The sequence below is a fragment of the Alligator mississippiensis genome, chromosome 15, assembly GCF_030867095.1.
Source record: "Alligator mississippiensis isolate rAllMis1 chromosome 15, rAllMis1, whole genome shotgun sequence".
Taxonomy (NCBI): Eukaryota; Metazoa; Chordata; order Crocodylia; family Alligatoridae; genus Alligator; species Alligator mississippiensis.
In genome coordinates, this window is record NC_081838.1 from 20,396,729 (window position 1) to 20,412,446 (window position 15,718).

Sequence of the window (15,718 nt, forward strand, 5' to 3'; positions counted from 1 at the left end):
ATCCCACCCACCTGGGCACTAAATTCTCCTTTTCCTGCTCCTTCCCTCCCCATCTGCCTGGCCCCAGCAGCTGTACAGCAGGCCGTGCTGACCCTGGACCCCCCCTGGAGCACCGTGTTTAGGGACAAGAGTGTCACTCTGAGATGCACTGGATCCCACTCTCCTGGAAGCACCCGCATCTCTTGGTACTTAGAGGGAAAATTCTGGAAATCAACAGAAATGAACAGCCTCCCAATTAAATCTGCAGCAATGAAAGATAGTGGCAAATACCAGTGTCAGACCTCAGACTCTTCACTCAGTGATGCCGTCCAGCTGACTGTCTCTGAAGGTGAGTGCCCTCAGGTGGGCTCCATCCTGCTCTGCACCCACTGCTGGGACCCACAGCTCTGGGACGGTCACTGGGGCCGATGAGACCTCCTGCAGTTGAAATCAGGGGACAACTGTGCAGGGCCTGCCCCCCATCCCCTGCTCTCTCAGGGCTCTCCAGAGACTGACTGAGACAACCTCTCCAGCTTCAGGACAGAGGCTCTGGGATGCACTCCCAGTTTGCTAAAGACATGGCAGCAGTGGGACAGACACTTCCTGCTGTGGCACTGCAGGGTTGCGGGGGCTGTGCCCGTGCAGGGGGTCAGTCTGGACAGGACCCTGTGCTCGGTTTGTTCCTGAAGCTCTCAGGGCAGTAGTGTGGGCAGCCAGCATGGCCTCCTTTCTGGGGGAGCTGCCAGCCAGTGCCCTGTTGTGCTGCTGCTGCCCATGTCACCCACTCCTGGGACCTGTCACTCATTTCCCACCTGCCCCCTCACTCAGCCTGGCCTTGCCCCTCTGGCTGTTGTGTGACTCTCCTGCCCCTGCCCCAGGGCACATTTCTCTGGCTCTGCTCTAGCACTAGAGGGAGTCTCTGGGTCATTTTGAGCTGTGTAAAGGGCACTTTTCCAGGAGCCTGCCCCTCCCTCACATCAATGCATAAACTGCCCTTGTCAGTGTAGCCTGCAGCCCCCGACCTGCCAGGCACAGTGCACCAAGGAGTGCGGCACCTCATGCAATGGTCCCTGCAGCTCCTGATCACCATCTCTCTCTTTCAGACTGGCTGATTCTCCAGGCCCCGCATTATGCAGTGTTTGAAGGGGACCGACTGGTTCTGGGATGCTGCGGGTGGAAAGGTGGTAAAGTGGGTGAGATGAGATACTACAGAGATGGAAGAGACATCACACCAGGGCATGTTCAGTCCAGTTATACTATTGATCGAGCAAAGGTGATGGACAGTGGCAGATACTATTGTAAAGGAAAAATGAAGGCTTCTTTGTTTTCTTCTACACAATACTCCAGTAAGGTATTGGTTTCTGTCCAAGGTAAGGGGCTGATGTGAGTGTGGGGTTGGGCCGAGACAAGACAGCCACAGGATACAGGGCAGGAGGCCACTGGTGACCTGTGAGGGGAAAGGTTCCCTTGGGCTGGATGGCTTCAGGGGGCTGTAATTCACTTGGGTGCCTCCAGTCTCATTCCAGGCTGCCCCAGTTTAGTTGTGGTGCCGCTGCACTGACTGCAGCAGAGCCAGGCCAAGGGGGAGGTGAGACCAGAACTGAGCCCCTGATCTCCAGCTGTCAGAGCAGAAAACTCACAGTGGTAGAGATGGGAAAAGGCAAAGATAGTGGGGTGGACAGCAGTGTGACAGTGACAACACAATGAGTGCTTCTGCAGTGCCCCACCTGTCCATTGTAGGGGCCTTACATAGCAGAGGGAGCAGTACATTGCCGGCGAGGTTCCTTATGTAGTAACCAAGCCTGAGACTTATACTGGATCCAGCCCCGGAGCATGGCTCTCCTCACAGTGAAACCAGTCCAGCCCCTCACCCAACCCCAGCCCCACACATCACACACAGCTGACAAGGGGGCAGAACTGCCTGGCCGACTCTGGGATACCCTGCCTTTCCAGCCACCCAGAGTCCTGGCCCTGCCTGCGCTTGTCCCAGCTTTGTGGGACCATCTACAGGAGAGAGACATTTCACCTCCTGAGTACACGTGTTCACTGTGCTGTACGGGGATTTTGGAGCAGAGGTTTGGAAAGAGGGGACAGGCCTCTGTGAAGCAGAGGGCTCTCCTGTGCCTGCCCTTGGACTCTGAGGCTAAACCAGGGGTGGGCAAAATATGGCCCATGGGCCGTGGACTTTTTTTGGCCTGGGGAGGGTCCCTCGATCCCACCTGGCCCAGAGGTGCATCCTGCCTCCCCCTGGGCGCACAGCAGGGCTGGACTAGCTTTTTTTTTTGGAAAAAATATTTATTTCTGTATAAATATATATATATATATATATAACTCTACCTCCAACACTCTGCCAAGTGGCCCTTGTGTTCACTTGGCAGCTCAAAGCACACTAAAACCCGTTACACAGTTCACACCATGCAACCGTGTGACTGCGCACCTATCCCTATACCCATACTCCCACACACTGCCCTCCTCAGAGGGGCTAATCCTGAAAAAGTCTATGCCAGACCCCTTTCCACCAGGTGAGGTCTGCCATTTCTTTCCTGTTGACCTCTTCTGTCTTTCTGTAGTACCAGTACATTTCACTTAGTCCCATTTTAATACGGTCCTCGACTGGGGTCCGAGTGTCTGTTTGTGAGCAGGTTCCTGGTTTTCCATAGTGCAGACCTGAGCAGGAGATGAACTGGTTGAAGCGCGTGTCAGGGCCTGTGCTGTGCTCAGGTGCCCATAGAGAACGGGGGTGCACAGACGTTTTTCCACACCTCCCTGGCGTATGGGCAGTCCCAGAAGAGAGGGTCGATCATTTCTGCCTGCCAGTGGCAGGCTGGCCTCGGGCATTTTGATGGACCTCTCTGCCCTGCGCTGTTTCTCCATGCCCGCATGGGGAGTGCCCGGTGGGCTGCCCGCCAGCTCAGGTCTCTGTGCTCCTTCTGCAGGTCCCTGTGGAAAATTCACTCCCATTCGCTGTCACCAGGTAGTAAGTCTACCAGTGGTGTGGGGTCTCCTGCCCTTACCACCTCTTGTATCTTGCAGTGGTTTACTAGGGTTGCTAGGGTAGCATTATGCAGCTTGTATTTCTCTCTAAAGCACTTCAGAATATCCTAAAACCATGGGGAAAACATGGTGCATGGGCTCCCGTTAGTTGTTATGTGCATTTGCCACTGTCGCAGCAACTGCCCTGCATAATACTTAACAAAGCTGGCCGTTTTAGATTCCCTCCCTGTTGCCACTTTGCAAACCTGGCTCATGTACTTGGCCCAGGGGAAGAGGAGGACGTCTAGCATTCCTCTGCCTCCAAACCATTTTGGCCCTTGCCACTTTCTCACATGTGGAGTTCAAAAGAAAACACACGTGGCTCTCTGGATTCTGCGAATGACTTGTTCTGAGTGGGGAGACTAGAGCAGTGTGTAGCACCATTGGCAGGAGCACCGCCTTCATTGGTGCCACCCAACCCCGCATTGACAGGCAACGTGATTGCCATAGCCCCAGCCTCTGTCTGGCCTTGCCCTCCGTCTTCTGCCATGCCCTCTGCCCCATCAGCTCTGGGCCAAACCCCACCCTGAGGATCTTTACCTCTTCTTGGGGGACAGAAACCCCCAGGGGTGACAGGTCCTTGAGCTTACCCAGTACTAGGCAGGTGCTTTTGCTCACGTTGAGCCTGGCCCCTGCTGCTGCTCCGTGTACCTGGGTGTGTTGTAGTGCTCAGCTCCGCAGCTGGATTGCCTTTCTAGGCAGCCCAGGGAGTGGTGACTCCTGACTGCTGCTGCTGCTGGCCCCAGCCCCATGGTACTGGAGAGGACCCGCACACACAGCCCTGACCCCAGCCCACCCTGGGCCCACTCTGGACGTGTCCTGGTGAAGCTGACCAGCTCCAGACCACCTGGCACCTACCCACACAGCCCCCACCCTGGCCCACCCCAGGCCAGCTCCAGAATCACCTGCTCATGCTAAGCAGTGGCAGCAGTGGCAGTGGCTGGGCAGAAGCTATTGCTCTGCATGGGGGAAAAGCGGCCTCTCCCCTTTGCTGCTGCCAGGCTCTTCTTGCTGCAACTGCCAGGAGCCCATGCCCAGGCTGCCACTGCTGCCCTGCTGGGTGGCTCAGAGGCGGCAGCATTGGCAGTGGAGAGGAGGCCCAGGGCAGCCTGGGCATGGGCTCCGGGCAGCTGCAGCAAGAAGGGCCTGGCAGTGGCGGCTTGGGATGGGGGGGTGTGCTTTTCCCCTGGCCCCGGAGGCGGCTTCTGCCCAGCCGCTGCAGCTGCTCAGTGTGGCCCGGTGGTCCAGAGCAGGTGTGGGACAGGCTGGGTCAGGGCTGTGCATGTGGGTACCAGCTGGTCTAGAGGCAGGCCGGGGTTGGGGCTGGGGCTGCGTGCTGTTGGCGGTGATGCATGGGCTGCTGGGGGAGGGTGGGGGGGTGGTACTGACTGGCTTGTGCCAGCTCCCTAGAACTGTCTGTGTAGCCTGTGGCCTCAAATAATTGCCCGCCTGGGCTAAACACTGTGGGGTGACCCAGTCTGATCTCTTTATAGAGCTCTTTTCAACACCGGAGTTGAGGGTAGCTGGCTCAGCTAAAGCCATAGAAGAAAGCCCACTGACCCTGCAATGTGTCACACGGCTCAATCCCCGGAAATCAAACTCACAACTTCAGTACTCCTTCTACAAGAGCACCACGACTGTGAGAGAGCCAGCGAGCTCCCCCGAGTACCAGATCCCAGAGGCAGGGCTGGCAGACTCAGGACTCTACTTTTGTGTGGTGCAGGCGGTGACCTCAAGTGTACAGAAACGGAGCCCCAAACTAGACATCGAGGTTAAACGTGAGTGTCTGTGATGGGGATTGTGGGGCAGGATTGTGGATTCCCTAAGACAGGGTGTCAACCCCACCCTGGCCCTGCTCTAGACCACAGGGGCTCTTCCCAGTCTGGATCCATGGGCCAGCAGCACCTGTGATGGGGCTGTGGTCAGGCAGCAGCACAGGTCCATGGGTCTGCTGCTGATGGTCAATGTCCATCAGGATCCAGGGACCCTGAATTCTGTGGCAGGCCACACCTCACACCTTCTAGTAGCCTGCTGGACTATCAGCGGGCCAGATGCAATGGTTTTGCAGGTCAACTGTGGCCTGTGGGTTTTATGGTTGGCATTTTGGCCCTAAGCACTTGACATTGTGCTGAGCTGATGAAGCCTGGCTGTGTGCGTCACTGCGGTGGCTGCAGAGGTGAGGCATGTTAGGGAACATGGCCCGTACCGATAACACTGAAACCCTGGCCAGGAGCGTGCTGTTCCAGCAAGGTGTGGAACTCCAAAGGGAGGGACCAGCACGCAGGAGTATGCATTGATCAAACTTGGTGCCCTAGGGCCATGGGGTAGGTAGGACCTGAAACAAAGTGTGGAAGGGCAGGGGCGTGGCCCCGTCTTGCCCCTACTCTGCTTTGCCTTGAAACATTTCTTTGTGAATTTTTGTTTGAAAATTGTCACAAAAAATCTTAGAAAAGGAGAAACATTTGCTTTCTTTTAGCTGCTCCCAGCCCACATCACACACAGCAGGTATCTCGGCCAGTGCCAGGGAAACCTCAGCCTGGAGGAGGGTGCAGCTGGGAGGAAGGCAGTGGTCCCCACAGGTCCCTGCAGCGCTGCCAGGAGGTGTGATCCCCGCTGCCCAGTGACCGTGGCCTAAGGAGAGTGCTGGCTGCTGCTCCAGGCCTCCTGCTGGCCAGAGCTGGGTCCCCATGGCCCTGCACAGGGGTGGGTGGGCCCAGCCCCATGCCCCATAGTGTGGGGCTGAGCTGATCCCATGCCTTGTAGGAAGCACATGCCCATCTTCTGTTGTGTCCCCTGCCCCTGGCCCCACCTGGGCCTCTACCCCATGTTGATGTGAGCACAGGGCTGTCATTCTGGGGTGTCTCCATGAGACACCCCACTTCCCATAACTGATGTGCACATGGGGCTTGTGGTCCTGACTGGGGCAGAAGCTGAGCCCCCTGGACGTCCCTGCACCCTGGGTCTGGGTCAATGCAGTGGGTCCCACTCCCCTCTTGGTCTCCCCGCAGGAGTCCCCGTCTCCGGAGTCACCCTGGGGGTGCAGCCCCGCAATGGGCAGGTGGTGGCAGGGGAGGGACTGGTGCTGAGCTGCTCCGTGGCTGCGGGCACGGGGCCTCTCGCCTTCTCTTGGCACCGGGAGGGCTCTGGCCTGGCTCTGAGGACAGAGACTCTGCGCTTACGGAGGACGGACTACAAGATCCCTGCTGCCATGGAGAGCGATGCCGGGGAGTATTACTGCGCTGCCTCCAACAGTAACGACCCGGTCCTGAGCCCACGGGTGACGATCACAGTGTGGGGTGAGTGGGTCTCAACCGATGGGAGGATGGGGCTGTGTTGTTTCCCTGGGAAGGATGTGACTCCCGGCAGCCCCGGGCCCCGTGGGGCGGGTGCTGGTGGATAACGGTGCTGGGCCCAGGCTGCTGGGAGGGGAGGCGGGAGGCTGCTCCGCGCAGGCAGCGCCACGAGGGAGGTGACTGCGGCAGCAGGAGGCCGGGGGCAGCGGAGCGTCCCTGCAGGGTGCGGGGGGGCAGCACCCGCTTGTCACCGCTCTGCTACCACGGGGGCTCCTGGTAGCCAGGTCTGGGGCCACGTTTTCATCCCATTGAAGCCCTTCATCTTCCTCAGGAGCATTTTGTGGCCACAGCGAGAAATATCTCTGGAGGAATCCCATGCTGGGCTTTTCTTGTCCATCACCTCTCACTTGTCTTCTCCTCTTGCTCGCCCTGGGCAAGTGAGAAAGTGCAATAGGAAAGTGCGAGGAGCCGTGCTGGAGTGCTGTTCTGGGAGTGATTATCCAGGGAATGAGCAAGAAGCAAGATGTATTTGCCAATGTCTTTTCTTAGGCCAACTTCACAGTTGGGAGGGATGTTAGAGAAGTTTAGGGGCATAAAATGCCCTTCCCTAGCTCTCAAAAAGCAATAGAAGCCACCTCAGCTAAATAACCAGTGGGAGAGATGCTGTAGCAGCCTACACACTGCCCTGGGTGTGTGGCCCTGGCCCCGTGTGAGAGGCCAGAAGACCCCATAGCAGGCGTGGGCTCCACACGTGTCCATGGGATTCATGTCAGCTGACACGGCTGCTCCTAGCCGGGCCCAGGGCGTCCTGGAGCCAAGGGCTGACGTTCTCAGGTCTCAGAGCAAACCCATCCCCTTTCCCGGGGGAGCATCAGCATTGGGGTTTGGGCTTTGGAAGTGCCCAGGAGCCCCCATGTGCGGGCGCTGCACAAACATGGACCCAAGGGCCACCCCGGCTCCCAATAGCTGACAGCTGTAGTGAGCAAATGCCCCCTCCCTTGTCCTCCTCCAAGCTCCCTGGGGCAGACGGAGCTGTGACGTGACCTGTTCTCTCTGTCAGTCCCGGTGTCCCCCCCTGTCCTGACCCTTAGTGCAGATGGCTTCTGGGCCGCCATCGGAGATGCAGTGGAGATCCAATGTGAGTCGCACCGGGGCTCAGCTCCTGTGGTCTATCGGTTTCATCACGAGGGAGCCCTGCTGGGAACCAGGACAGTCAGTGCCCATGGGCCAGGGTCCATCACCATCAACCTGACATCCGAGAGCGACTCTGGAGCCTACTCCTGCGAGGCTGACAATGGTGTGGGTGACGGCCCCCAGCGCAGCGCCCCCTCCCACCTCGCTGTGCTAGGTAGGCCAGGGGATGATTGTGTTTCCCCAGAGGGGAGGTGTCCTGCCTGGGGTAGCAGAGCACACGTGTGGCCATACTCACGTGCATGGGAGCAGTGCCTGCATGCTGACACAAGTCTCTACAATCCAGGAGGGTGTTCCCTTCTTCTTTGTGCGGCAGGTCCCTTCTGTCGTGTAGCTGGTCTCTTCCAAAGGCCAAACTCAAACCCTTTCTTCTCAGTCTAATCAGCTAATTAAACATCCCATGGATAGTCAACTCCCAGGGGGCTGTGTAGGGTGTCAGCCTGGCTGTGCAAAATGTCCAGCTCCAAAGCACTCGAAAGTTTGTCTAACTTTATCCCAACTGTATGGTTGGTCCAATAAGAGAGATTGCCCTCAGAAATCCTTGCTTCTTGCAGTTCCAATGCCCTCGTTGCTTCAAGGCGCATTGCTCTCATCCACTCTGATCTTACTGGGAGCAGGAAACAGCACCTGTTCGGAAAGCATGGGGGTCATTGCGCTTTCAACCAGCTCTCCCATCCACCTGCAGGATCGGCCTTGGAGGGGCTCCCTTGCTAGGGCTGGGCCACCTCTTTGGAGCCCCCCAAACTCTGCGTCAGGGACAGGAGGGCTTCAAGGTGAGGGTGTGAGGGAAGCTGACATCCTTGCCCCTCCTGCAGGAGGTCTGGGCACTGCTGCTTCTAAAGCCCACACAACTTTTTGAGCAGCATGGCATGGGGCACTGGCGCCCACCCCACTACCCCACCTGGGAGCAAGTGCCCTGTTGGTCCCCTCTACTCTGTCCCCATGGCCAGGGCAGCGTGGGTCCCTGCAGCCTGTTCTCTATGACTGCCCCCTCCTCCCTGCCCCATTCACACCACTTTTCTCCATGTGAACTAGAGCATGGCCAGGAGCCCTCTTCTTCAGCCTCCTGCTCCCCCCAGCCCCATTCTGTGCTCATGCCCTCTCCCTTGTGCTTGCAGTGCCGGTGGCTGGGGCCAACATCACCACAGATAAGCTGGATCCAGTGCTCATGGTGGGAGAAAGCCTGAATCTCAGCTGCTGGGTGCAGGTGGGGACAGACCCAGTGTTCAGGTGGGTTCATGACACTCAGGAGCTGGACGTGGCCTCAGAGCTGGGCCTGCTCTCTCCTGTGGGGAACGTCCTGTATGTGGAGTCGGTGCAGCTGGGCCATGCGGGGAATTACCAGTGCATCGCCAGCAACCAGCTCAGTCCCCAGAGAGTCTTCCTGGCCCCCAGCGAGATTCTGGCCATCACCGTGAGAGGTAAGGCCTGGGGCTGGCTGAGGGACAGGCTGGGTGGAGCTTGGGATAGGATCAGGGTCAGCGTTATGATCAGCTGCAGAGTCAGATTCAAGACCCCACTGGGAGCTTTGCACCCAGCCTGGATTTCATGGTGAGATGAGATGGGGACAGATTTAGTACCAAGAGGGATCCATCCTCATTCTGGTACATCTGAGATCCCAGCCTGATTCTCGGCCAGGCCGTGTCTCTGCCACACGGGTCAGAGCTGGGAAGGAGCTTTTGGACCATAACTGCCCTTAGTAGGATCTGGGGTGCCTGCCAGGAGCCTGCTGGAGAGGGGTGGCAGGGAGGGGAGGCAGTGGGGCAGCAGGGAGGGCATAGTGCTATGGGAAAGCTGGGAGGTGCTGCAGGATAATGACTGAGACCAGGCCCTGCACAGATTTCAGTGGCCCAGCTCCCATGTGTTTGATGCTGTTGGCACAGGGGTGCTGCTGCTTACAACTCCCCAGTGCCCATAATGCTAGGGCTGTAAAAGGGGTAAAAGGGGCATCCCCAGGGCAACAGTAGAGGCTTGCATTGGAAGTAAAGTATCAGGCTGGCAGGGGGTGGTCAGAGGTGCTGCTCTAGGTCAGTCTTGAGACCAGTGTTACTTAACATTTCCATGAGCCACCTTGGCACAGAAAGGAGGATGGTGCTGGGGAGCTCTGCCAGTGACACGGCATGGGGGGCACTGTCAAGAGAGGAGGGCATTGCATAGACCAGATGGGGTGACCCTGAGCCCCCAGGCAATGGGGTCAGGATGGGTTATGTGCTTGGGGCTGCTCCCAGCCAGAAGCTCTTTGGATGGGAAAGACTGAGGAGGAAGATCTCAGGGTGCATCAGTCCATCACTGAATGGCTGAGCCACCAGCACGAACAGCTGTGGAGAGGCCAGAGCGATGTACCGGGATGTCTTGGGTGGCTGCTGCCAGTGGAGACAGGGAGGGATTAATGCCGTGGCCAAAAGCCTTGGTGGCCCCTCGCCTGGGGACATGTGCACAGCCCCGGGCACCATGGGAAGGCAGAATGCAGCCTGGGGCAGCACAGGGGAGGGCTGGTGCAGTGTTTGGGGAGTGAAGCACTTGTTGGGCGAGGGCTCAGCTGGGTTGGGCGGGGAGGGCACGTGCTGGATGTGGGCCTCACACTCCCTGTGAGCTGCTTGGGGATGAGCACCAGGGAGGGACAAGATCTGATGGAAAAGGCCAGTGCTGGCACAAGGGCAGATGGGAATGAAGCAGCAGGTGTTGCTGTGGCTATGAATCAGAAGGCAGCTCCTGGTCCTCGGTGCTGCAAGGCTCTGAAGCTGCCATCCAGTCAGAGCAGTGGGGCGGGGGATGCTGGCTCGGTGTCAGCTGCTGGAGGATCATAGGAGGTGCTGCCTGCAGCAACAGGGACCGGACGAACGGATGCAGTAAGCACAGACACTTGGTGCTGTGGGTGCCAGAGGTTCCTGAGTAGGTTTTTCTTCGTCTCCCCAGCAGACATGAGTGCCCAGATGGCTGCAAGTGCATCTGTCACGGGTATGATAGTCGCCCTCCTGTGCTTGGTTGGTGCCATATTGGCTGCTGTGCTCTACATCAGGTACCGGCAGAAAACAGGTAGGTATCTGCCTTGGCTCCACTCCCAGCATGCAGACCTTGCCATGAAGGCCCTCTGAAATAGACAGGCTCTGATTGTGTCTGAGGATCACACCCATGCAGGTGCTTGTGGGGAACATGGGTATAAAGCGGGCACAGACACAGGGATTCAAACTCCCTCTGTGTGTCCATGGTGTTTGCTCCCTCTCTGCCCTGCTGTAGCTGCAGCCTGTCTCCTGCCAGCCCCACAGGGACAACTGGGTGCCTGGGGCACCAGGAGTCCCTGGATTCCCACTGCACCTTGCCCAAGAGCTGTGGCAGGGGCTGGGGCTGGAAGCATGAGCCTGGATGCTGGTTTCAGCTCTTCCTCGCTCACCCCTGCCAGCTGCCCTGGCCTCAACCTTTGAGGTTGCACAGTGGAAGCTGATCTCTCCATCACCGTTCCCACCCCAGCTCTCCAGCCATTGTCTCTCGTGTTCGTGCAAAAGCCAGCCATGCCTGGCAGCTGGGGGCAAGTGTCTAACACCCCTTTTCTCACTTGCTTGCAGAAGAGACATTTTTCACTGCTCAGTGGAGGTGAGTGCAGCCCTGGGAGCAGGCAGGTTGTTGGGGGTGGGGTGAGGGGTGAGTTCAGTGTTGTCTTGTTTTTAGGGTCTTGGGTTACTTCATGCTCAGTGCCGGGGTCATCCCTCAGCTACTGCCGCAGCTGCCCCTTCCCTGGTGATGACTGGAGCTGGGTCTTGCGGGTGCAGCCATCTAGGGCTCTGAAGGTGGCTGTCACCATCCCCTCTGCCACCACCCTGAGGTGGGCATGAGGGACCCTTGGTGCTTGCTGGTCAGTGAGTCTGAGGCTGGGCACACATCAGGGCATGCTCTGCCCAGGTGCGTGGCAGTGACAGGGAAACCCCATCCCTGAGGAAGGGCACAGGAGGGAATCCCCACTGGATGTGGGACAGAGACTGCAGCAGGACTTTACTGAGGGCAGTGTTGGGCTAAGGGGCTTTGGCATGGCTTGCAGGAACATCCAGGGTTTTCCCTGCCTGGTCTCTGGCAGATGCTGGGGAGCATCACGTGAGTGTCTGAGACCAGGTGCAGACAAGTCATGTTGTTAGAGCAGGGGCTGGACTGAGACCCAGAACCACAGACCTTGTCAGGGCTTTATTCTCCCTTGCACTGAGGCCTGTTCTCCTCCAGGCCCAGCTCAGGCCACAGAAGGCTCTTGGCATGAATGTGAATCTGGTCCCCAGGTGTAGGTGCCTTCTTTGTCCATCTGTCTCTGTCTGTCTGTCTGCTTGTGCCCTGCTCTGTGTGTATCCACATTGTTCCCTTGCTCTCACTGCATCTTCTTCTCCACAGGCGCTCTGTGAGCCCAGCACAGCAGGAGCTCCCTGCCCAGAGGCTGCCTCCCCCGGCTGCTGTGGGCTCCCTGGAGCTGGAGCCAGAGTATGACAATGGTAAGACCCTTTCAGTGTGGGCAGATGAGCCAACTGATCAGAGCAGAGGAGTAATGTCCCAGGCTGGAGCTGTACCAGGGATGTTCTCCTACTCTGGCTCTGTGGCACCCATGGGCACAGATGGGCTGTGGTGCCCCCTGGGAGGGTCCACTCAGACCCAGCATCTCTGACCCTGCCCATCATTCCAGGGGATGATGAATGCCAGTGTGCCTTGTCTTGTCTCCAGTAGACAGCTGCCTAGATACCTTCTCCATCCCAGGCCCTTCAGAGCCCCCTCCCATCAGCCAGACCCTTCCCAGTCAGCTAGACGGGAGGGGCAGGGTGTTGTGGTCTCCAGGCCACGAGCCCATCACCAAAGAACTGGGTGACCGGGAACTGAATTGGCTGCCCTTGCACAGGCTAACATATCTGCACCAGCCAGGCAGAGTCACCCTGCGGACCTGGCACCTCCACAATGGGACTGTCCTGGACCACTTCCATCATGATGTGCACCAAGCACTGCTGCCATGATCCCCTTGGCTCCTTCAAGCAGGGCAGTCTGGGAGATGCCCAAAGCCTGGCAGTGCCCTGTGACACCGCGGAGGAGCATGGGGAGCATGGCTGGACAGTTTCAGCTTATTGGCTTCCACTGGGGCACGGAGCTACTCTGGCTGGAGTGATCCCACTCGATCGGTGTTCAGCCCTGCTGAAGTACAGCTGACCCCTGATGGCCTTGGCCAGTCTGCTGCTGCCTGGGGGCTTGTGCCTGGGCTGCCTGGGTGGGACTGCGGTGCTAGGGAGCAGGGGGAGCATAGCATGGCTCTAGGGTCAACAAAGACTAAGTGAGACCTGCCTTTTTCTTCCAGTGTGTCCCCAGAAGCAGGAGAGTGGAGACGTGCTCTATTCAGTTATCAGCATCAAGAAAGGAAACAGGGGTGAGTGGCACAGAGCTGTGTCTTGCTGGAGTGGCAGAGGGATTTAACACAGCGGTGGGTGAGGAGACACAGGTGCAGCTGGGTTTCTGGCGGGGAGTTTAGCTCCCCTTGTCTGTGACTTTCTTGACCAGTTAACCAGAGCCAGGAAGTGGGGATGCACCATGGGCAGTTCCTTCGAAGGGAGGTACATCGTCTCCTGGATTCTTCAAATCAATGAATTATAAAAATGTCCATTTCTCTGCCTAAGCTGCAATTAAGCAGCTTGTCTTTGCTGACTGACTTCTCTGGGAAACAGTGAAACTTAGTGTGCACGGCTGTTAGTAGCCAGGCCTTTGTCTGGGGGTTCTAGTAAACTTTCAAGGGGGACCCAGAGGGAAATCCGTGAAATGCTGTTTTCTCACCAGCATCTTCCAGTTCTTGCTACTGCAGTCAGGACTTGTCACTGCGGTAGCTCTAACACTAGCAGAGAAGTGTCACCTGCGCATCAGAACAGGCCACTCAAACAGCAGGAAATATGGAGCAGGGTGAATCCCCAGGGCTGGGGGCTTGGACGCTTTCCTGCATCTCCTCAGGCTGCAGACTCAAGGTTTCTGGCTCCCCAGTGCCGGGATCACCCTGAAATCCTGTGGGAATGATGTTTGCTTTAATGGTTGTTCCTTGGGAGGTCTCCATTCCCATCCAAGGCCAGGAGCACAGAGGCATGTGCAGGAATGGAAAGCAAGGGGATATTGGCTTCCAGCCCCCCCAGAGCCTTGCTTAGGATTTGGTTGCAGGGCTGGTGTCAGCTGGCAGGGAAGCTCAGACATCCGGGGCCCCTCCTGCTTCATGCCCAGGTTGGCAGGATGCAGCTCCTAGGTTCAGACAGGGCTGGCACAGGTGTAGGACAGAGGTCTGGGGTCCCAGGCCCTCAGTGTCAGGTCCCAGGTACATCAGGGAGCTGATTGGGGTGGCATGGGGTGGTGCCAGGTGCCCAGAGTGTGCACATTACTCCCCAGGCCTGATCCCTTTGTGTCTGTCTTACAGCGAAGCCCACAGGAACTGCTGAGAGGGATAATGTAAGTGTTACCACCACTCCCAACCCAGCCTGCTGCTCTCATGGGGCCTCTGTCTATCCCCTCCCCTCCCCGCTCATGGCCCCTGTGCTCTCTCCACTAGGGACACCTTGTCACCTATGCTGTGCTCCCCAGCCCCATGATCCCCCGGGATTCAGCCACCAGAGCGAGGGCATCAGAAGCGAGAGACGAGCCCATGAGCGACGTCTATGAGAACGTTCCCCACCCGTAACCTGTGTGTGATCCCAGCAAAGCCCCTCGACACCTGGGATGGACCAATGCTTTGATCCCCACTTGGCTTGTAGCACAGGGTGCAGGGCATGAGGGCTGGGACCTCAGGAGCTGGTTGTTTTGAAGAAGGGCTCGGGACAGCAAAGAAGTGCAGCCCAGCAAGGGCACCGCACCACTCCTCCAAAGGCCGGTAACAGCCTCAGGGTGGGAAGGAACAAATGAATCATGTCCTCTGTCCTCCCTAGTTTTAGCCTCTATTTGTTTCTCAAATCCAGAGCCTGCTTTGGCTCAGTGCATTTCTGATCTACATAAGATACAGCTGGCAGTTGCAGTGGCAGACTTGTTTGACTCGTGACTGGCTGAGTTAGGGCTTCCTGGCCTGGGGGGAGGGGGCCCAGGCAGCAGCCTTGATCTGCTGTAGGGCTTGGAAAGGGGCCTGTGATTCCTCCTCACCCCAGAGGGTGCTGGCTGATGCTAGGTTGTAGTCATGCCAAGCTATAGTTAAGCTAAGGCACTGCAAAGGATCTTAGGCATAGCAGGCTTCACCGACCACTGGATGACTGGATAAAAGATACAGTGAGCCAAAATGCTGGTTTAGAGTAAGGAATAGGAGCTGAACAGATGGAGGGGTACAACGCTAGAGCTCACTAGTAAAGGAGATAACAGGAGGTGAGCTGTACTCAGCAGGGGGTGAGCTGGAGATACCCGAATTCAGAAGGGAGCAAGCTCTAGATGCCTGAACTTGGCAGAAGGAACTGCAGTTGGCAAGGCATGAGCTGCAAAAGTCCGGACTTAGCCAAGAGATGAGTAAAAAGGGATGCCTTGACAGAAAGAGAGAAGGTTTGGTGCAGGGTGGGGGCATCTCAGCTATAAATACAGGGGTTGAGAGACTTGCCCTTTCATAGTGACTCAGTGGGCATCAATGCATGTAACGTGTCGCTGACTTGTCTGGACAGGTTTGCTGAGCCAGATTGATCGCTTTACAGACCCACTTGCTACTGTCTTATGAGATGTTCAACTTCTCTGAGCTTTTGCTTCCCAACACAAATTCGAGTTGTTCTTTCTGCATTGTACCTGGGTTTTGGGAGGCTGGTTGCAGGCAACAGCCTCTGAGAACCCCTGCCCAAGGAGCCTGAACAGCAAGAGCAACAGCAGGCAGGAGGCCAGCTGGGAACCCTCTCAACCCCTGGCATCTCAGGACAACACTGGCCTGGCTGTTGTGGACATAGGACCCTGCCCTGCCAGATTTGTGTGAGAGTGGATTGTTCTGTTTTGCTCCATTAAAGACTGAATTTGCTGTCGGTTGGTCTCTGAGCTTCCTTCATTGAACAGGGAGGTGCTTAGAATGAGTAGATGGTTGGCCCTGGTGTCACGGATTTACAGGGGAGCCACTGACCTTGATCCTCTAGGATGAGCCCCGTCCCTGCTAGACCTGTGACCCCACTTGTACTGCCAGGGACGCCCAGCTGTTCCATTCACTGGACTGCCACTGGCTTCTTCCACCAGGTCCAGAGCACTTGAGCTCCTAGCAGGGATTTCCCCTGCAGAGCAGCCTT

At 57.4% G+C, this 15,718-nt stretch overlaps 1 protein-coding gene across 1 annotated transcript; it reads left to right on the forward strand.

Annotated features, from left to right (window-relative positions):
- Positions 1 to 249: 249 nt before the first annotated feature.
- On the forward strand, positions 250 to 14,163 carry LOC102572174 (Fc receptor-like protein 3). The gene is made up of 11 exons (XM_059719092.1): positions 250 to 328; positions 4,506 to 4,790; positions 6,021 to 6,308; positions 7,366 to 7,653; positions 8,615 to 8,917; positions 10,413 to 10,532; positions 11,060 to 11,087; positions 11,868 to 11,965; positions 12,811 to 12,879; positions 13,903 to 13,934; positions 14,035 to 14,163. The coding sequence occupies exons 1-11, from the start codon at positions 250 to 252 to the stop codon at positions 14,161 to 14,163; spliced, it is 1,719 nt and encodes a 572-aa protein (XP_059575075.1).
- The last annotated feature ends 1,555 nt before the right edge of the window (positions 14,164 to 15,718 follow it).

Coding starts and splice junctions, on each gene's coding strand:
- LOC102572174 (XM_059719092.1), top strand. CDS start 250: ATGAAAGATAGTGGCAAATACCAGTGTCAGACCTCAGACTCTTCACTC. Junction 10,533..11,059: donor CAGGTACCGGCAGAAAACAG/GTAGGTATCTGC, acceptor ACTTGCTTGCAG/AAGAGACATTTTTCACTGCT. Junction 11,088..11,867: donor TTTTTCACTGCTCAGTGGAG/GTGAGTGCAGCC, acceptor TCTTCTCCACAG/GCGCTCTGTGAGCCCAGCAC.